The 19,887-nt window shown below is 48.0% G+C and overlaps 11 protein-coding genes across 11 annotated transcripts; 8 read left to right on the top strand and 3 right to left on the bottom strand.

Moving 5' to 3' along the window:
- Positions 1 to 115: 115 nt before the first annotated feature.
- Positions 116 to 1,621, bottom strand: ZRT3 (Zn(2+) transporter ZRT3; the record flags this gene model as incomplete). Its single annotated transcript, XM_037281172.1, has 1 exon — positions 116 to 1,621. The coding sequence occupies one exon, from the start codon at positions 1,619 to 1,621 to the stop codon at positions 116 to 118; it is 1,506 nt and encodes a 501-aa protein (XP_037137067.1).
- A 1,678-nt stretch (positions 1,622 to 3,299) lies between these two features.
- On the top strand, positions 3,300 to 5,627 carry LST4 (Lst4p; the record flags this gene model as incomplete). Its single annotated transcript, XM_037281171.1, has 1 exon — positions 3,300 to 5,627. One exon carries the CDS (start codon positions 3,300 to 3,302, stop codon positions 5,625 to 5,627), a length of 2,328 nt encoding a protein of 775 aa, XP_037137066.1.
- A 197-nt stretch (positions 5,628 to 5,824) lies between these two features.
- SET2 (histone methyltransferase SET2) lies at positions 5,825 to 7,873 on the top strand (the record flags this gene model as incomplete). Its single annotated transcript, XM_037281170.1, has 1 exon — positions 5,825 to 7,873. One exon carries the CDS (start codon positions 5,825 to 5,827, stop codon positions 7,871 to 7,873), a length of 2,049 nt encoding a protein of 682 aa, XP_037137065.1.
- Positions 7,874 to 8,158: 285 nt separating this feature from the next.
- Positions 8,159 to 8,701, top strand: ASG7 (Asg7p; the record flags this gene model as incomplete). The annotated part of the gene is made up of 1 exon (XM_037281169.1): positions 8,159 to 8,701. The coding sequence occupies one exon, from the start codon at positions 8,159 to 8,161 to the stop codon at positions 8,699 to 8,701; it is 543 nt and encodes a 180-aa protein (XP_037137064.1).
- A 344-nt stretch (positions 8,702 to 9,045) lies between these two features.
- Positions 9,046 to 10,233, top strand: TOH1 (Toh1p; the record flags this gene model as incomplete). The annotated part of the gene is made up of 1 exon (XM_037281168.1): positions 9,046 to 10,233. The coding sequence occupies one exon, from the start codon at positions 9,046 to 9,048 to the stop codon at positions 10,231 to 10,233; it is 1,188 nt and encodes a 395-aa protein (XP_037137063.1).
- Positions 10,234 to 10,708: 475 nt separating this feature from the next.
- On the top strand, positions 10,709 to 12,106 carry STE3 (Ste3p; the record flags this gene model as incomplete). Its single annotated transcript, XM_037281167.1, has 1 exon — positions 10,709 to 12,106. One exon carries the CDS (start codon positions 10,709 to 10,711, stop codon positions 12,104 to 12,106), a length of 1,398 nt encoding a protein of 465 aa, XP_037137062.1.
- Positions 12,107 to 12,169: 63 nt separating this feature from the next.
- CPS1 (Gly-Xaa carboxypeptidase) lies at positions 12,170 to 13,900 on the bottom strand (the record flags this gene model as incomplete). Its single annotated transcript, XM_037281166.1, has 1 exon — positions 12,170 to 13,900. The coding sequence occupies one exon, from the start codon at positions 13,898 to 13,900 to the stop codon at positions 12,170 to 12,172; it is 1,731 nt and encodes a 576-aa protein (XP_037137061.1).
- A 310-nt stretch (positions 13,901 to 14,210) lies between these two features.
- RFA3 (Rfa3p) lies at positions 14,211 to 14,561 on the top strand (the record flags this gene model as incomplete). The annotated part of the gene is made up of 1 exon (XM_037281165.1): positions 14,211 to 14,561. The coding sequence occupies one exon, from the start codon at positions 14,211 to 14,213 to the stop codon at positions 14,559 to 14,561; it is 351 nt and encodes a 116-aa protein (XP_037137060.1).
- An 85-nt stretch (positions 14,562 to 14,646) lies between these two features.
- Positions 14,647 to 15,489, bottom strand: KRE9 (Kre9p; the record flags this gene model as incomplete). Its single annotated transcript, XM_037281164.1, has 1 exon — positions 14,647 to 15,489. One exon carries the CDS (start codon positions 15,487 to 15,489, stop codon positions 14,647 to 14,649), a length of 843 nt encoding a protein of 280 aa, XP_037137059.1.
- Positions 15,490 to 15,803: 314 nt separating this feature from the next.
- On the top strand, positions 15,804 to 17,621 carry SWI3 (Swi3p; the record flags this gene model as incomplete). The annotated part of the gene is made up of 1 exon (XM_037281163.1): positions 15,804 to 17,621. The coding sequence occupies one exon, from the start codon at positions 15,804 to 15,806 to the stop codon at positions 17,619 to 17,621; it is 1,818 nt and encodes a 605-aa protein (XP_037137058.1).
- Positions 17,622 to 17,900: 279 nt separating this feature from the next.
- Positions 17,901 to 19,829, top strand: COY1 (CCAAT displacement transcription factor COY1; the record flags this gene model as incomplete). The annotated part of the gene is made up of 1 exon (XM_037281162.1): positions 17,901 to 19,829. One exon carries the CDS (start codon positions 17,901 to 17,903, stop codon positions 19,827 to 19,829), a length of 1,929 nt encoding a protein of 642 aa, XP_037137057.1.
- Positions 19,830 to 19,887: the final 58 nt, after the last annotated feature.

Below are 19,887 nucleotides of genomic sequence, written 5' to 3'. Positions count from 1 at the left end.
AGTTGAGGAGTACTTAATAGATCAAACACTCATCAATGGAAAGTACATAATAATCAAAAAATCAAATCTAAATTGTGCAAATATAATAAGCCCGCAATAGTTTGGCAGATGCATTCTACTTAAAAACACCGCTTGCTAATATTAGCAAAGCTCCTACGCAGCACCATTTCAGACATGTGTTGACCGACGTATGATTACTTTTGATCTCTTCGTCAGCCTCGCCCTCATGATGGTGATGACCTTGACTAAAACCAGTCCCAGTCTGAAGCATTTCTAGTCCTATTACCAGCAAAAATCCAGCTGTCACACTCAAATACAGGTCCATATGTGGCATATCTCCGCCGGTCTTCTTCTTTCTAAAGATCAGGTATCCTATCAAAGCGCCCAGCGGTTGTGAAAGGCCGCCAAATATCGCAGTAACCAGAAGCGCTAAAGCTTTCGATTCGAAAGCCGCATAAAATGGTAGAGTCATAGAGAAACCTTCGACAAAATTGTGGATGCATAAACTCAGAAAAATGGAGAACCCGAGTGCCTTCGATACATCTGAGGACTGATTGGTATAAAATATGATAAACCCTTCAGGAAACTTGTGCAGAGTGATAACCAGGCATGTTTGCATACCGATCGAGAGAAGCTTGGAGAAAGGAGTCTCAAAATGATGGTGATGGTGATGGGTTCGATACGCCGTTTCAGATCCACCTGCGTCAGTGTAGTTTAAGGAGCCATAATCATGAGAGGAGGCTTGATGACTAGTGGTATGATCGTGGCGATGAGAATGACGCTGAGAGTGAAAATTTTGACGGTAAATGGACAAATTTTCCAGATCATATCCGACTTCATTTTCTAAGCATGGTACGCCCAGTAAATCTGCGCTAACCTGTTGTCCAACTGTGCCACCATTGGCCTCATCCGGTAAATCTGTCTTCGATAATGATGTGATGCTGGGGCGCAGCCTCACGATTGGTGGTACGCATGCGAGGCCCTCCCCTTTGGTCATTGGAACACAGGCATCAGAATGGTGGCATTCTGCTGTTTGAGCGTCGACTGTAGATAGCAAATCCAACAAAGTGTGTCTGGTCTTCAGCAGATTCTCCCGACACCTATCTTTAGCGCTTTCATTTGCCTTCAACAGAGCGCCCTGCTCGCCAACTACCTGCTGAGATGCTATGAACTCTGCGGTTTGAGTTGCGTCCGTTGGCATTGGATCCACCACTGTTGCTCCTTGCTCTTGATCGGAGTCTGACGTGATTTGCTCATGTTCATGGTGCTCATGCAACAGCTCCGAATCGTGAGCACACTGTACAAGTGATTCGCTGGCACGAGCATGGATCAAGTACTTCAAAAACAGGCTCAGACTCATCCCCATCAGGACTCCAAGGAAAACACTCATCTGGTTGGCCTTCTCTGGATCCGAACTAGGTAGCATCTTGTACAAAGCGGTTGTCATCATTGATCCAGCGCTCAGGGATAGCCCGTAGTTCACCAACTTAGCATCGATATTCTTACGGCTTCTAAAGATGAATGAGATGAGTGGAACGCAGAAGCCACCACATATACAGAGCAACGATGAGATGATTGAGTATGCCAACCAGCGCGGAATCTGTTCAGTGAAAACCATCATTGTATCTTGTATCAATGCCACCTATCCGATTCCTGCCGATGCGACCGGAATAGATTCCGAATAGATACGACTCAAAGGCCTGATCACTTATAAGTCTACCAGAAACATTCCTATACCTTCTTGCTGAAAGGATATGGTGCTGCGTTACAACAGTCAGTCGTCATATACGGTAGCAGCAGCTAACCACAAGGGTATCAAATTGCAGATACAACGCCTGTTACATCTAGCTGCTACCCTCAGCTTACTACCGTGAGTCTCGAACGATTGTGCTTACAATCTTTTCCGCTGGCGAGTAGCTTGAAAAGCTGGGTGAACATGTATCGTTGCGCAGGCCCGGGTCAGAATACTTGTAAAATGGCGACATTCGATGAAGAGTGAAGCTGGTCAGCGCGGCGAGATAGTTTTTGAGATGTACGATGCCTCAAGCTTATTATTGTTTTCACTTGCGGAAACATTCGACAGAATTCTTGTGAGCGGCTCAGAAATTATTTCCGTGTCACAATTCGCAGCCATTCCTTACAGCATTCCTTCCCGAAGAATCAAGTCCTCGCAGATAACGCGGCAAGCTTTATGGGTATGATTCAGTTTTCGATTCATTGAAGTGCCAGAAAAGTGTTGCTGATGAGCTCCAGCTGATTCACCAAGAAGCGCCTCTCGATTCTATTGGACATTGATAGGATCTACCGCAAGAGGAATGGCGTATATCTTGATTTGTTTCTGTTGCATGTTTTTTCTACCAAATCTCTGTTTGATTCATGGAATGAGCAATCTTTGGCCGATTGTAAATGTACCTGTTTTAAAAGTAAACCGGGACACGCAGTACAATGCTGACCCGGAGTTCATGGACAGATTAGCTGTAGAGCATTCTATTGCCGATATCTTGCGCAAACCTCCTGATCGGCTTCGGTTTGGTGCACTGGCACTTTTGCCCGAAAGTTTGACGGCATCTGGGGTTGCGCGGCAGTCTCATCGTACCTCAGGCAGCCTGTCAGTAAGAAATTTCAGGAAAGTCGCTTCAGCGCCATGCAACGGCGATCGTGCCACCATGTCGTTAGCCGAACGAACTGTGTTTCCGTCTTCTCTCCAAAGGATTAAATGTTTAGGGCTAGCAACCGGAATCCTCTTATCGAGATAAGTCATCTTGCTGTTGTCCCACCGATGATTAACACTTTCATTCTCTCTGGTGCGGTATTGGCGTCGAATCTCACGACTGTCCCACAAGTTTTACGGACTCTAAACCCTCATTAAAACTGCCATCAAAACCAGTTTATAGCGTCAATGCGCAGTATCTTTACGCTTGGGAAGAGTTTAATAGATCTAAAATACAGTATTCTTGTGATGCTCCTTACTTGAAGCTCGGCGGCTATTTGAGGGCGGGTTACAGTTGTCAGCCCTCCTTTCCAGCCCTAAAGAAGCAAAGCTCCTTCAAATGAGAATAATCCACAAGGAAACCAGTAAAGTCAATAAGAAGGATCTATAAACGAAGCGTCTAGTCGTTTTACTAGGTCGTGCCATTAGGATTTACAGTTATCGAAGGGTCTGAGGTGTCCGCAGTATTGTGATAGATGGGTTGCGGTAAGATCTGTTGAGAGTAAGCACTTCCACAAGCAACAGGAGTTTAGTTGAGAAGAAGTGACGCATTCCCAGAGGGTTGCCTCAATTTTAGAGCGTAGGAGATATGCTAGGTAATCTACTTCGCAAGGGATCGTCCCACCATGGCGGGTTTTCGTTGATCGATGAGAATTTCAGTTCGTCAATGCATTCAAACAGCACTATCACGTCTTTTACGCCGGAACCGAGTAGCATTTCTAAGAGGCCTGTCTCACCGTGTTACGATGATCACTTCGGATCTCTGCTGCCCTGTCCGAGTAGCGCGCCGCCGATGTTGGATCATGTGTCCGATGATTTGAAGTATAAGCTGTTTGGTAGTAAGAATATTCCCTACAGTGCTTCCTTTCAGTCGGATGTCTTCTCTTCGTATGTCTTCAGAGTGCTGATTGCGGAAGAGACCGGTCATATGACACACAGGGACAACTACAATGTCGTTTTTGATTATTCCACGGCAGAGAGTTCTAGCATGGACCAAATTCGGCCCAATGAACTGAAGGAGTATATCTTTGGGTCACCTGTGAGATCAACGGACGCATCCCAAGGGAACAAATTCAGAACAATTCCTAATTCGGACTCTGTCATGATTACAAGGATTTTCTTCTTCAGCTCTATCAACAAGAATAGACTAGCAGTTTCTTTGTGTGTGCCGAATATATTGTTGCAAGTTATATCCGAGGTCTGGGATGATGTGTCGTACTGGTTCGACCAGTGTCAAGCTTATGTGTTGACAACTATAAAGGGCATCCGACATTCAGTGTCGAGCCCATGTAGCGGATATCTGCCGCCTGATTTTGAGTCAGCTTATCCAAAAGAATGCGATAATATAATAAACCTTTTGCAGACGCGGTTGATCCCTTGTTTGAGATCAACATCGGAGATACCTAGATTGTTTCTGTGCCCCGAAAGTTGCCCGTCATTTGTCGAAACGTGGTTCAGAGATATTTTCAACTGGATAGAGATAAAAGATGGACCACGTTTGAACTTCCTCCCGGCGCTCTTGGCAAAAATAATATGTGATTTTCAAGATCCGACTGCTGCTCAAGACAACACAAGGATCGTCATAATGTCTGGCAACATGGTGGTCGCAAACAAGTTGATATTCATCGTGTCTGGCCTGTTGAAACCACGTATTGCGGGCCAAATAGAGATAGAGTCGAGAATAAAACCTCTGAGCGACCAGCCTGAACAAGCAAGAAAGGACAATCCTAGAAGAGATGCTAGTGTTCTGGAGAAGTCGAACACAGACCTTTCCAAGTATCTTTGTGCTGGAAATGCCTGGGAAATACCTCGAGAAAACTCTTTAAGTAGCAAAGTTTCGCTATCGTCAGATGAATCGCTGGCGTATGTTATACAACCTTCTTCTTTGAAGAGCGCTAGCAACTCGATCCAATGCCTTTCGTCTTCTTTGTCAAGTCAGCATGGTTTATCATACGGTTCTTGGTTTACAAAGAGAAGTAACGGGTCTCAAGCCACGCTCAATAGCCCCAGCAATAAGACTCCTGAACAATGGGATAAGATTAGCAATACAAATGGTGCCTCAAGTTTGCACAAAACTAACAGTGGCACTTCTTTGCACCAGTTTTTTGCTAGGGGAACCGGAGTAACACCTCAGCCATCGCCTTCAATTAGTGAACTTGACGAATATCCCTGGTTCAATGGTTCAGATTCTCCTCGTCCCGAACCCGGTCAAAACCTGCATCCTGTCGCCAAACGCTGTCTCAGTGGTGCACCTCTGGGCGAACTCAATATACCGAGAGATTGCCAAAGACTCTGCCAGGACGATCTTATAGAAAAGGCCTTCAACGCGATCTGCAAGCCCAACGAAAAGAAAGCTTTGAGCGAAGGGGAGTGTGAAATAATTCCTGGTGACTCGCGGCACGCTGCATTTGCGCAGATCGACGTCGATTACGGTACCTGTCATCGGCAGAGGCCCATGGAACTCTTACCTAAGTACACCACTTACCTGGCGAATTTCAACTACTGGTTTCAACTTCAGGCTTTCCCAGTCGGGCCAGACTCGGAATCAAAGGTTGTGCAGGCAATGAGGAAGGGCTTGCAACTTGGGAGGAGTACCAGAACTCTGCTTGTATCGCTGAGGTCTCGTGCAATCAAAGAAGTCAGTATAATGCGTAACGAGGAAACCCTGGCGACTGGCTCTCACCATTCTATAATACAAAAGACGAAGAAGATATTCAATAACGGCAAGTGCGGAAACATTTCGACAAGAATGGCTAATTGCATAGCGTTTGTCAACATGAGCATTAAGAAAGCGATGAGCCTGTATGAAGACACAACTCTCACTGCTTCCCAGAGAGAAGAAGAGTTGTTCAAGATATACCAATCCCTTTTGAGCTACCAAGATATCAAAACGTTGAATAGAGCTAACAGAATCTAGGCATTTTAATGATGATGAGTATATTCGGTATTATCATCACAATCTACGAGGAGGCGCTATAAGAGTGTGTGTCTCCATCGCCTTTTACAGTTTGGAAAAGTATGTAGGTTTGAAGTGAAGGCCGCTAACTTCCGCAAGTCCCTGCTAGTATCGATCCAAGAGCTTCCGCCGTTACTTTGTGACGCAGAGATTAGGAAATGTCATCGAGGTCCCCTTCCCCGGTGGCTACGAAGAAGTTCGATGCTTATGAGGATAAGACGCAAGAAGCTTTGGCCACTTTTGAAAACTTAGAGGAATGCTCTTACGCTCTAAAGCGCCTTGGTAGTGCGAAAAACAATGAATTCATGGAATGTGATTGTTTTGAAGACTTTTCTGAGGGATTCAATCATGCGTGTGACGAAAACTCAGACTGTATCAATCGTCTAACGCTTATTGAGTGTGTTAATGGACTATGTGGCTCTTGCGGGGATGACTGTCAGAATCAAAGGTTTCAGAAGAAACAGTATGCAGATATCGCCGTATTTCAAACGAAGCTGAAAGGGTATGGTGTGCGAGCAGAAAGCGACATCGAAGAAAATCAGTTCATATATGAGTATAAAGGTGAAGTGATAGCGGAGGAGGAATTTCGTGAGAGACTTGTTGAATATGATGAGAGGAACTACAAGCATTTCTATTTCATGATGTTGCAAAACGGTGAATTTATTGACGCTACGCTGAAGGGCTCACTAGCTCGGTTCTGTAATCATTCCTGTAATCCAAACGCCTATGTGAATAAATGGGTGGTCGCAGGGAAACTAAGGATGGGAATATTCGCCAAGAGGAAAATCTCCAGAGGGGAAGAAATCACTTTCGATTACAATGTCGATAGGTACGGCGCAACAGCACAGAAATGCTACTGTGAAGAGCCTAATTGTATAGGCTTTTTGGGTGGCAAGACTCAGACCGATGCCGCATCTCTTTTGCCGCAGAATATTGCAGATGCACTAGCTGTGAGTAGCTCGGCTGAGAAGAAATGGATCAAGATGAAAAAGAGCCAAGGGCTCAAGATTGAGAAGGCTGAAGGAAATAATTTCAACATCGAATTTGTGGAATCACTGCATCCGTCAGGTTGCGAGAATCCCCAAGATGTGACAAAAGTTATGAGTGTTCTGTTGCAGGCAGATGATAGACTAATTGCACAGAAGCTATTTAACAGACTATACGAGATAGAGGATGAGTCTTTGCACCACCAGGTCATCAAGCTGCATGGATATACGTGCCTGGCAAAACTGCTTCAGATCTTCGAGGACGATTTGGAGATGGGCCAAAAGATTGTTAGCTTCCTGTTGAAGTTACCCAAGACAACTAAGAATGGTATTACTGCGTCCCAGATCGATCAACAGGTCTCATATTTGAAGGAAAAGCAAAAAGGATTGGCAGAAGACTGCGACGAGTTACTGGCCAAATGGGCCGAGTTTGAGACCTACAAAAGAATAGATAAGAAAGACATAAGGGAAGCATCGAATAGAATGGTTGACTTACGACGGATCAGATTACCACCAGGATGGGAAATCGTTCACGAAAATGGTAAACCCATGTATTATAACGCTCAACAAAAAACAAAGCTGCATAACCCACCAACGGGCTCTTCGAAAACGTTTAATTCGAAACCCTACTCAGCAAAAGATAGCGCCTCCAGGAGAAACGGCACTAACGGGACCAAGCGGCCCAGACTGGATAACGAAGAATACGAAAAGAACAAGCAGAAACGACTAGAGATGGAGATGGAAGCCATTGAGCAGGCAAAGAAGGAGGAAATGCGCGCCTTGAAAGGCAAGATGGAGCTGGAAAACCAAAAGAGAAACGATCTTCTGAGAATTATCGAAGAAGCCAATAAGCAGAGGGAACTCGAGAAAGAGGCTCAGATCAAAGAGGAGAAAGAGAGAGAAGAAAGAAAGCTGAAGAAGAAAAAGCTTTCTCAAACAAATCACTTGGAGCACAAATGGAACAAGTTTTTCGCCTCATTTGTCCCAAACCTGCTAAGGAAGTACGAGCATGAAAATGACTTATCTCATGATCACGCCAAGCTGTGCGCCAGGGACATAGTCAAGATTCTGACAGCGAAAGAACTCAAGAAAGACTTGACCAAATCACCTCCTAAGGAGCCAACGAAAGAGAAGCGCCTCAAAGTGAAGCAATTCACTCAGTCATATATGGAGAAGTTTTTGCAGAAGAGGAAGAAAGATCTTCGAAACCACAAGCAGTAACATACTCCAGCGTTTCAGAAGCTGTGAACCCATAATTCATGTAACTGAACATGTCGCGCCAGTTCAAAATTGTCATCGCCGAAAGCGGAAAATGCATAGCAAATACTGACACATTCAGCCAGCGATCGTACTTCTTAGACGCCCTTCACCGGCGTTGCAATGCTTGAATTGAATACTGCACTTGTATAAAAGCCAGCGCTTTAGCTCATTCGTACTGTCATGTAACCATTGTATTTTTTATGTTTTGTAGGCCGGCTGCAGCGTCACAAATTGAAGACAGTAGGTATGGCCAGCAAACCGAAAAACTTGAACTCATTTGTCGAAGAAGAGGCCCAATGGTACGCCTGCGAGTGTCCATCCTGCCAGGCAGGCGCCCGCTACGAAAGCTTGGTACCCCGATGGCTTGCTGGCGGTTTCTTTCTACCATTCCTCTGGATCGGGAACATTCTGATCTACGTCTACACCCAGTGGCATCTCGACTACGAGCCCACACACGCCGAGATCCCGCCAGAAGAACTACCTACTGTCTACGAAGTCGAGACAAAAATCGACAAGACCCATCTCGAAATAAGCAACGATGTCGCAGCGGAAATTGACCGAGTCAACGAAACCACTGTCACATTCGCGGACCCAGCGTCTCCCCCACACGGCCTGCAATACCACAGAAAGCTGTTTCTCAAGCAAGCAGCGTCCCAAATACTGGACTCGCACGAAGCGAAAAGAGCCTACTACAGAAAGTGGACCATGTGGACGGTCCTGGCAGTCGTGGCGTACTCCGTCACGATACTCCTGCTGGTGATGGCGTACGACACAGGCTACACCAACTAGGCTCTCGACGACAGCGTCGTTCCGACGTTCTCGAGGTTGAGTTTCGCGACATACAGCATCTCCTGGCCGTGCGCAGGTTTCTCTGTGCAGGGCGATTTTCGTCATGCCAAGACTTTCCCGACTGCCTATTCCTGAGATATTTTGTTGGTAGGAACAGAGAGCATCTCGAGGAGCGATAATAATAGAGCGTCGGATCTGCCGTGGGAGAATGCTGGCTGTGCTGTGGTGCTCCTGATGTGCAGTTAAAATAGCTTGGTCTTGACCAATCTCTGTATTTTTCGAATTTCTTGGCTCTTTGAGCTGCAATTTGCAAATATTCATTCCAGAGGCCAACTCGAAGTAAGATGAATGCTGCCGTGCGTTTGATCTGTGTGTTTCTGGCGTGTCTGCAGGTGGCCAGGGCGGAAGTGAGTGCGTATGACCAGATAGCGTTCTCTAACGTTGGGTTCGCCGGGACGTACACTCCGGTGAAGAAGTTTTCCAACATCGACGCTGACGACTGCTCCTGCGAGGTGGGAGATCCGCAGTGGTTTTCCGGGACCAATGCGCCCGTGTCTTCGTATCTTTCGGTCCATTTCCGTGGTCCTCTTAAGCTGCACCAATTCGCCTACTACGATTCGCCCTCCTTTGATGTGAGCAGCTCTGCTTCCTCCAGCGACTTCACCCGTCGTGCGTACTACAACGCTTCGGCACAGGTCGGTGAGAACGTCACCTTCCTGACTGCTGCTGGCGACAGTTCGAAATGTCTGGGCAAGGCGCTGACGTACGCCGGGTCCGACGGTACCTCGAAGGCGTCCTCTGCGACGCTGCTGCAGGACAACAACTATATCTCGTCCGATGAAGAGTTCATCATCTTCTCCAACGTGTCGTGTCCCAAGTCTGGCGTAGGCAAGGGCTGCGGCTACTACCGCCAGGGGATCCCCGCGTACTACGGGTTTGGCGGTGTAACGAAGATGTTCCTGTTCGACTTTGAGATGCCGAGGGAGACGCAGTCCAACAGCAGTTCCATCGAGTTCTACGACTTGCCAGCGATCTGGCTTCTGAACGACCACATCCCGAGGACCGCCCAGTACCCGACCAACCCAAACTGTTCCTGCTGGGCCAGCGGTTGCGGCGAGTTCGACATCTTCGAAGCTATGAACGGCACCGAGCGCGACCACTTCTACTCAACCTTCCACACCTTCCAGGGCATCGAGTATCTGGGCACCGGCATCCAGTCCTACGGCTACATCCCAAGAGACACAAGAAACGCCATGAGAGGCGGTGCGATCTTCGATTCCACTGGCAACGTCATCACCTTCCTCTCCAACGCTACCAAATTCGACTCCTCCCTCTCCTACAACGACATCCACTCGATCCTGTCCGCCATCCCCTCCAACGAGACCTACTCGAGCAAACTCATGTCGATCTCTGCCACCGCTCCGTCAACCACGTCCAAGTCCTCCGGCTTCTCCCTCACAACCTCCGCCAACGGCCTGTGGTACTATCTCTTCACGGCAGTCACAGCCCTGGCGCAGGTCTTCGTCATCTAATGCCAATCCCAGCTCTCGGCAAGATCTATAAACATACGTACGACCCTCAGGAGGCCTGTTACACGCATTGCAGACACTATCCGACACCTTTGAAGCAGGTTTCCACTTCAGATTGCCAATGTCGCTTTAAAGCTAGCTAGTTGTTTGAGGTATCCTGTTGAATATATCTTCATACCTTGTGTTTTCAGCTCCTTATACGGGGTTTCCAGTGCGCGCCACTATTTCGCCGGCTGTCGCAGCGGCAGACAATACATTGTGACACTGATCAGGAAACAAGTATCATCTTGGAGGAGAACCAAGAGCTGGAGGTATGTGTTATGGCAGTAGCGAGTGGAGTTGTAGCTGCTGTTGATGCGAGAGTACTAGCTGTTTGTTTCGGATGGGAGCTTGGGGTAGGGTTATAAAAAAGGCCGAACGGGTGCGGGCACCGTGCTGGTTGTGGAGGCCGGAAAGAGCTCTATGTTAAATCTGCCAGATGAGTATCCAATCTAATGTCATAGGGCTTTGTACTGTAGCTTTTGTGTTGCTGGTACCGCCGCTAGCGTGGCACTCGCAGAACAAAAATGTGCCAGCCATAGTTCTGATCAGTTGGCTGATAGTAATGAATTTGTCGTATATTGTCGCGGCTTGCGTGTGGAGTGGCGAGGATTTTGCGAGTAGGTGGAGCGGGAAGGGATGGTGCGATGTAGTGGTGAAGCTGCAGGTTGGAGCGAACGTTGGTATTTCTTGTGCGGTGGGAAATATCGTTAATAACCTGCACTCGGTTCTGAAGGCAGATTCGGTGCTGCCGGAAGCCGGTTCCTGGCGCAAAATCGGCAGGGACCTGGCGGTGTGCCTGGTTCCGCCCGTAGTGATCATGGGACTTTCGTATTTGGTCCAAATGTACCGATTCGGTGTGACCAGGTACTACGGGTGTTTGAACCTGTTGTCGCCCACTTGGGTGACCACCGTGCTTTACACTATGTGGCCCTTCGTGGCGTCGACGGTTGCGGCGGTGTATGCGTCCATGGTTCTCTACATCTTCTATAGGAAGAGGAAGGATGTCAAAGACATTTTGCATTGCACAAACTCGAAATTGAACCTGACGAGGTTTGCGAGGTTGCTGATTTTCTGCTGCCTGATTATCTTGGTGATGTTCCCGCTGTCGATTTATGCGCTTGTCGAAGACGTCAAGAGTTTCAATGGCCACTACAGTTACAAAGAGACGCATTCGAGCGCACTTTGGAATGTGATACCAAAGATCGACGCAGGTGGCAGACTGCTCACGGTCTGGATTTACGTGCTGATGTCGTACTTGGTCTTTTTCATCTTTGGGTTGGGAGCTGACGCTCTCCACATGTACGCCAACTTCCTGCGTTCGATTAAGTTAGGTTTCATTGTGGACGCTCTAGGGAGATTGATTGAGAAGAGCAAAGATCGCAAGATCGCCAAACTGTTGGGCAAGATCTCAAGTAGCGAGTACAAGGATGAATTCTTCTCCGATTCGTCTATGGAAAAGAGCGATGGTAATTACTCATCAGACAGTCCTCAGTCGCAGGCACATTTTGTCGTTGACTACAGAACACCTTATGAGAGTAGCAAAAAGAGTCGAAATAAGAGAGGAATCCGCATAGGGTTTGAGAAGACGACAACTTCAGATGTTGAAGAAGGTACCGACGGGTTCAACCCCTTCTTGTCGCAAAAGCTCTCTGAAGAAGACAGTACATCGCTAGACGGTCTTTCACAACTGTCTTTTGGTAGAACTAACACCGAAAACTACGACCTAGAGAAAAATGGCGGTATTGTAATGTATCAGCCCAGAACATGCGATAGTGGCTCTAGCTCCGACGATTACAAGACGGTTAGCTACACCACATCGCCAAATTCGAAGTAGTTACGTTTAGCGCTGAGCTACACAGCTTTACTCACGGATACGAAAATTTTATTAGTTATCTTGCTAAGCATTTTCATCAACGTTCACAATGTACTCGTAAATGAATGCAATAGCAGACAGATGGCTGCTAGCTTTGATACTCTCATTCACAGAATGGATAGTCTCGAAAGTACTTGCATCAAGGATCGAAGCGACGAACCTGTAGATGTTCTTCGTTAAATTCCAGTAATACCTGGTATCAGTATTTGCTGGCATCAAAGTTGTTGAAACGTACAACTCAGCGTCGTCGCGGCCGGCGAAAACCCCATTTTCGAACACATCCTGGATGGTACCGGCGAGGATGTCCCAAGCGGCACCCGAAGTTGGAGAAACTGGAGCCGGTTCCAAAGCCTTGGCGACCTTTACGTCAATGTAACCAAGCTCAGTTTCTGGAATCGAGAACTCTCCGTTGCGAGCGAAACCGTAACCATATTTCTTTGCAATTTTCTCAGCAAAGTACGCATCTGCGGCGACTGTTTCTTCCACAGACGAGTGGATGTCTATTCTGTGGTTGACCACGAAGGTGGAAACCTCAGGCAGAGCGTTGGCTTTGATACCACCGTTGAAAACGTCTACAGCTCTGGTGGTTCGGATTAAATCACGGAACCTAACATCGCTGGACAAAAACTTCTCCAACATTTTCCGACTTGCCTTGTTCTTTGGCGCCCTCAAGATGTGCTTCCTCAAATCTTTGGGGAGCCTCTTTGAATGCTCGGCTGCACATGTCAGCAAACTGAAGAGTGGGTTGTCGAGCTCGAAATCTGGGCCGAAAGGATTGTCTTCGAGAACAGTAATCAGGTCTGATGCGACGCCGATAGTAGTATGGTCTGGTGGTACCGAAGAGTGGCCGCCCTTCCCATTGACCGTCACCACGACATCGACGTATCCCTTTTCAGCCGTGATGGGGGAGGCCACAAAGAGCCCCTCGTCGATGGGCAGTACTCCAAACCCTTCGTCGATGATCGAAAAGATCCCATCCCTACCGTATCTGTCCTCGAGGAAAGCAGCCAGATGCCTGGCTCCGAGGGGACCGCTCGATTCTTCATCAAAACCGAACGACAAAATCACAGACCTCTTCGGCTGGTAGCCGTCGAGCAAAAGCTGTTCAATGGCCTCGAGTTCTGCGATCAGCAGGTTCTTACAGTCGTTCGAGCCTCTGCCCCAAACCAGGTCGCTCTTTTCATCGTAATGTCCCGAGAATGGTGGGTACTCCCAGTCATCCCACGTCTCCTTGTTCACCGGAACCACATCCTGGTGCGCCATAAACAACACCGGCTTCAGCTCGGGCTCCGAGCCCTCCCAGGTGTACAGTAAGCCCAGCTCGTTCACCTTCTCGCGCGTGAGCCTCTCGTGAACCAGCGGAAACGTCTGCTCCAGGAACCTGTGGAACTCGTAGAAATGAGCGTACCATTCAGGGTCGTCTGCCGGCTCCGGGTTCACGTCCCAGATTTCCGTCGGGATCTGGATAGCCTTGGACAGCTTTTCCACAGAAGACCGCTTGAATTCTGCATCGTGCAGGATCAAATCCACCGACTTCTTGAAGCTAGGCACAATTGGCTCGATTTTCCCGCACCTAGACACTTCCTTGCCACTCAAAATCACACCCTCCCTGGATGAACGCTGACTGACCACATACAGTGCTGTCCCAGCAAGGGCGAGTCCCACCGTTAGCAACCCATGCAAGTGTCTTCTCAAAGGAGAGCGACCGCCTTTCGGTCCCAGCGACTTGCTCCCGTCCTGCAATCTCATCGCCATCTTCAGCCAGCCTGAACTGTAGCTTCCACCGACCACCTTCACCCAATGGCTGCCTTAAGTACCCATTACCCTCGTACCGGGTTACTGCTAATCAATGAGGGCTGTGCCACCAGCGATTGCAGCCACATTCCTCCTTGCCATCGTCCGATGGCCTATCAACCAGTCTCGAGTAGTTTGGCAGCACCTTGCGGACCTTCGTGGTGTATCGTGTCCTTGGTCTGTAGAAGAGCTAGCGCGACAGTACTAGAACGCGTAAAGAGCACCACTTGTACACCAGAAGACCAGTCAGAAGGACGGAATAGCAGCTGAGATGGCCAGCGAGACGCCCAGAATCGATCCTCGAGAGATAGCACAGAACGTTTGCCCGGTGTTCAGGCTCATTGCGCAGGTGAAGTCGCAACCAACAGAGAACACGCTGGTGCTGAGCTCGCCGACGGATGGCGGCGAAATGGTAACGTTGACGAACGTGAGGGTTTCGTTGAACAAGCAGTTCGAGGCAGAATCGTGGCACGAGTTTGTGTGTCGCTCCAGCGACAGCGGAGACGTGGAGTTTCTAGTGCTGGATGCGGTGCCCTGTGTGCTGAAGGAGAACGAGCAGATCAGCGTGGATGGGATCGTTGCGTTGCAGCAGCTCTGCAGGAAGTTCCCGGAGATCTACTGAGACTTTCGGTGTTTGTATGCCTCCTACTTACACACGCGCCATTGTATAAAGAGTCTATATCGCTTAACTATACAGGACCAACGGCCTAATTTCCCATTACCCTTGCTCTCTTCTTGATGTTGATCTTTCTGGTCGACAGGCTCTGCCTCTGCTTCGGGTTCTGCCACCCACCGTTGTCCGTAGGGTACGGTGCCGGCGTGGCAAAGTTGATGCCACTAGATAAGACGTAGGACCAACCGGGTGTGATAGTGGTCTCCTGTGCCAAAGTGTTTCTGTAGGTGGAATAGTACGTCACGGCGCTCGTGGGGAACTTCTTGGTCCAGGTGGTGGCCGTGATCTTGCTTCCGGGCTGCATCTGCATGGGCGCGAACCGGGAGACGCCAGTCTGTTGCGTGTAATATAGCGTGAAGGATCTGGTGTCAACTGAAGCGGTGGTGGTGCCCGTCCCGGCAACCAGCGTCTCGCCAGGGGGCTGAGTCGAGTCAGAGAAAGTGGCAGACGAGGTGCCTCCCATCGAAGTCAGCTCGAAACGAGGCGAGTAGTTGTTCGTGTAGCCGCCCCCTTGCACTTGCGAATAGACCTGGATATAGTATTGCCCATTTCCGATAATGCCCGAAGGGAATTGAAGCGTATACGAGTAGGTGTCACCCACTTTGGTGATAGCTGAGAGAGGGACGCTTTCATCCAGCTTCTTGACCGCTTGGATGTGGTTGTTGGGACCCGTTTCCAACGTGAAAGTGAAAGATGTGATATCATCGACCGGCGGATTCGCTCCGTTGTCCATCCACTTCAAATCAATGCTGACAGTACCGCCACTCCCGGAAAACTGAGCACCGGCTACCGGCTCTGTCACCTGCACATCGCCCACTGCGATTCTTGTCACCAGCATCAAAACCGCCGCAAAAAGCGTCTGAATCGAAACCAACATCTCTGATTCGCGCCAAGCACCTGTAGAAAACCCGCCAGCGACTCTAGCGGCCTTGTGAAGTGGAATTTTTACTAAATCTTGACCAGATCTGACATATTCGTGTTGATTTGAAGCCTTGTTCGATATAGAGAATTCGATATGACCTGTCCGGCAAGCTCCCGGAACAAACCGGACATGCAGAATCCCGAATCATCTCTCACGAATTACCCGGCCAAAGGTTTTTTTCAATCTCGAAAGTAATACGAATTTTAGATGGTAAACAAGTAGTTTGAAGGGTCGAGATGAGCGGTATAGTGGCTGCAACTGGCTGAGCGATGGAGAGCCCCGGATTATTTGGGCCAGAAGATGCTGGTGGTGGTGGAGAGGCAGCAGAGAGCATCGAAAAAGCGGCTGCCAATGACAATGTAGAGAAGAGTGGAGGAGCCGATAGCGAAACCGAAACTAACGAGAATCTGTTTGGGGAGGAGGATGAAGCGATGTCCGAGGGCGAGGAGAAGGTAGCACAGCAGGAGGAAGCGGAAGAGGGACTTCAGAAGGAAGAGGAGGATGGGGATGAGGAGGAGCCAAGTGCCAATGTGGACAAGTCAATGCTCAGGCAAGAATCGCAAGAGAGCGGCGCAGTTAAGAATGAGTCTCAGGAGCAATCGGAGCTGAAAGAGCTGACGGTACCGCAGTCGCACGAGATAGTGATTCCTAACTATGCCAGGTGGTTTGACCTGCGGAAGATCCACTCAATCGAGAGGCAATCGCTGCCGGAGTTTTTCACAAACCGGATAGCGTCCAAGACGCCACAGGTGTATGTCAGATATCGAAATTTCATGGTTAATTCTTATCGATTGAACCCGAACGAATATTTCAGCGTTACAGCGGCAAGGCGGAACGTATGTGGGGACGCCGCTGCGATCTTTCGTGTACATAAGTTTTTGATGAAGTGGGGTTTGATTAATTATCAGGTTGACGCAAAGCTGCTGCCCAAGAATGTGGAGCCGCCCTTTACTGGGGAGTTTTCGACAAGACACGACGCTCCGCGTGGACTGTTCCCATTTGAGAGCTATAAACCTTCGGTGCAGTTGCCAGATATGGCCAAGTTAAAGAAAATGATGGACACGAACGATGAAAATAGCGCGTTGCACAAATACTTGGAGACAAGGAAGAGAAAGATGAGCAACCAGATAGATTCTGAAGCGCCAGAGGACAAGGTTAAAGACGAAGAGAAAACCGAAATCGAGGAAGATCAGGCATCCTCCACGAATCCGGTCAAGAAGGCTAAAATACTCGAGAACGTCGACGACCAGTGGTCTAGGGAGGAGTTGCAGAAACTGCTGAAGGGATTACAAGAGCATGGATCTGATTGGTACAAGGTCGCTAAGAGCATTGATACCAAGACCCCAGAACAATGCATATTGAAGTTTCTGCAGTTACCAATAGAGGACAGGTTTCTTCATAGCCCGGGCAAGGATTCAGGTCCTCTCAAATACGCGCCTCATCTACCCTTCTCGAAGAGTGACAATCCAGTAATGTCAACGGTCGCGTTCCTCGTAGGTCTAGTGGACCCCAGAGTGGTCCGACAAATGACCGGGCGTGCTATTACGGCAATGGAAGATATAGACAAGGAGGAGAACAAAGACTCGGACGAGCTAAAGGAAGCTTCGGAAATAGCATTATCATCGCTTGGGGCCAGATCACATGTGTTTGCAACTAATGAAGAGCGACAAATCAATGCCATTGCCAGTGAGCTGGTCGAAGTCCAGCTAGCGAAAGCAGAGCTAAAGCTGAAATTTCTGACCAAGATTGAGCGAGCCCTGGAACTGGAAAGGAAAAGCCTCCAGAGGCAGCAGGAGGACACTTTAATTCAGCGATTAGCATTATCGAAGCATTCTCACTTGGTATATCAAAAATTGCAAGAATCACTCGAGATAATCGACGACAAGGACAAATTGGCTTCTCACCTCGCCGAGATCAAGCAGCTATTAGATTGTCCTCCCAAATTGAGCATAGGCGCTGCGTTTGGGCTATCACAGGATGGCTCCACGTCTCCGTCATCAACTCAAAGGCTAAATGCCAAATCGGAAGATGAGGTTAAACCTGTGTCAATCGAAGCTCCGCAGTTCTACAGGTATTGGTCTGCATAAAACACAACCCGGAAGACTCTCAGGACCGTACGCCCGCATACATATACAGCAAGCACAGCATACCAATGCCAATGTAACACTTATTTAACGAATTCTAATCTGTTAGCAGTAGTAATCACAGTTTACGTTAGGGCTTCCATAGTGAATGCTGCTAGTAAGGCTTAAGGTGAGGTCTTCTACAGTGAAACACCGAATACAACATCGACTAGGGCCTAGATAAAAGGCTTCCGAGGCTTTTGCGACTCACCATTCTACCCGACGAAGGTGTTGAATCCAAGGATGGATCTTTCAGTCTACCGACATGCGGTGGATCTATGGACTAAGGCGGATTTAAGCAGTTTACAGAGCCAATTAGACAAAGATATAATCGAGATAAAGGAGAGAGAGACTCAATTCTTGGAATCGAGAAAGGCACTAGCATCTGAGACTAAAGTATTCAAGAAACTGCCCTCAGATGAAAAATTGGCAAATATCAACAAGATCATTAAACACTATCAGCAAGAGATCGACAACCTTACAAAGAGATCGAAAAGCTCTGAAGTTGTATTACTGGATGTGTATGGTAAGATATGCGAAGCTCCTGATCCGACCCCCTTGATGATCCACTCAGTGGATAAACTGAGCAAGATAGATGACTCCAGTGCACTTAAGCAGCAAGTGGAAAACTTGGAGGACAAGCTAGCCAAGTATGCTGATTATGATAACTTGAAAGCCAGACTTCTTGACTTGGAGCAAAACGCGGCTGTTACTTTGGCGAGAAGATTGACGGCTAAAGAGCAAGAAATGAGCTCAACATGGGGAGAGAAGCAAAGGAACTGGGATGAAAGGGAGGCAAAGCTCCTTAAGCAGGTTGAAAATCTGGAGAAGCGCCTTTATGAAGGGGCTGTGGTAGAAAAGGAAACTGATGAGGGTCTATCTCACGATGTGACGGCACGAAACCTTCTCGAACAGGAACTGGAATCTGCACAGTCTAGAGTTTTCCAACTGGAGCGAAGGAATGAGGAATTAAACGGCGCCCTAGCGAAAGCTACAAGTACCGCTGAGCAAGAATCGCAATTGCAAGCTAGGGAAAACAAGATAAGGCAGTTGGAGAGCGAAAATGCCCTACTGAGTGCTTCGTCAGAACGTGAGCATCAGCAGCTCAAGAAAATAGAGAAAGAGCTGACCGAGAAGATTAGTAATTTGCAGGCGGAAGTGAATTCCTATAAGTCAGAAGTAAATTCTACCAGGATGAAACTAGAGAATTATTCGGACTATGTTCAAATCAAAGAGGAGTTATCAGCTTTGAAGAGGATAGAATTCGGGACTGACACAAATGATGAGGAGAACGTTGCCGGGCAAAGCAGTGTGGAATCCGGCATCATATCTGCGAATAAGAGATTACAAGGGGCACTTGCTGATTTACGAAGTAAATTCGGCGATTGTGAAGAGGAGAACAATAAGCTGAAAGCTCAAATATCTGAGCTACAAAATAAGCTTACGGAGTCGGAAATTCTGAACCGTAAACTGGAGGCTGATCTTGATAAGATCGAAGAAGTCGATCAAAAATTTAATGACACGGCAAGTATGATGTCAGGCGTCACAAGACAGATGAACAATCGATGGGGTAAGTTATCACCGACTAGCTCGATTGTTGGCATACCTGAGGAGTCAGAGACTGCTGCTACTTTCGGCAACAATACTATTCTGCCAATCATAACCAAGCAACGTGATAGATTACGCAACAGAAATACCGAGCTAGAGAAGCAGATGAGACAGCTCAACAACGATAAAAATAAGCTCAAGGGTGAGCTGACTAAATTACAAGCTGATAACGCCAAACTGTACGAGCGGATGCGCTACTTATCGAGGTCTAGTGGGAACACCGGAGACGCAGCGATCGCTAACATCGACGCTGAAGCTCAATACTCGCAGATATTCGAGGACTCCATAAATCCATTGACAAACTTGAAGAAGAAAGAGATGGAGTACTACAGGAGGAACAAACTATCGATATGGGAAAAAATGTTTCTGAGCTTTGCGCGAATTGTACTTGCAAACAAGACGACGAGAGTACTATTTCTATTCTACTGTTTCGGCATTCACGGCCTAATCTTCATGATGAGCATATACGTTATCAATCTCAGCGGGTACATGACGCCCGAGGTCGGCATTGTTCAATCATCCGCAAGCAGAGCCTCGAAGATCGCAGCGAATCAAGATATGTAACGAGTACATAGATATGAATAAACGAAAGTTCGAAAAACAAGACCCTGATATAGATTGA

Source organism: Torulaspora globosa, chromosome 1 (genome assembly GCF_014133895.1).
Source record: "Torulaspora globosa chromosome 1, complete sequence".
NCBI classification, from domain to species: domain Eukaryota; kingdom Fungi; phylum Ascomycota; class Saccharomycetes; order Saccharomycetales; family Saccharomycetaceae; genus Torulaspora; species Torulaspora globosa.
Note: the sequence above shows the minus strand (reverse complement) of the source record. Positions and strands in the feature narration are given on the sequence as shown.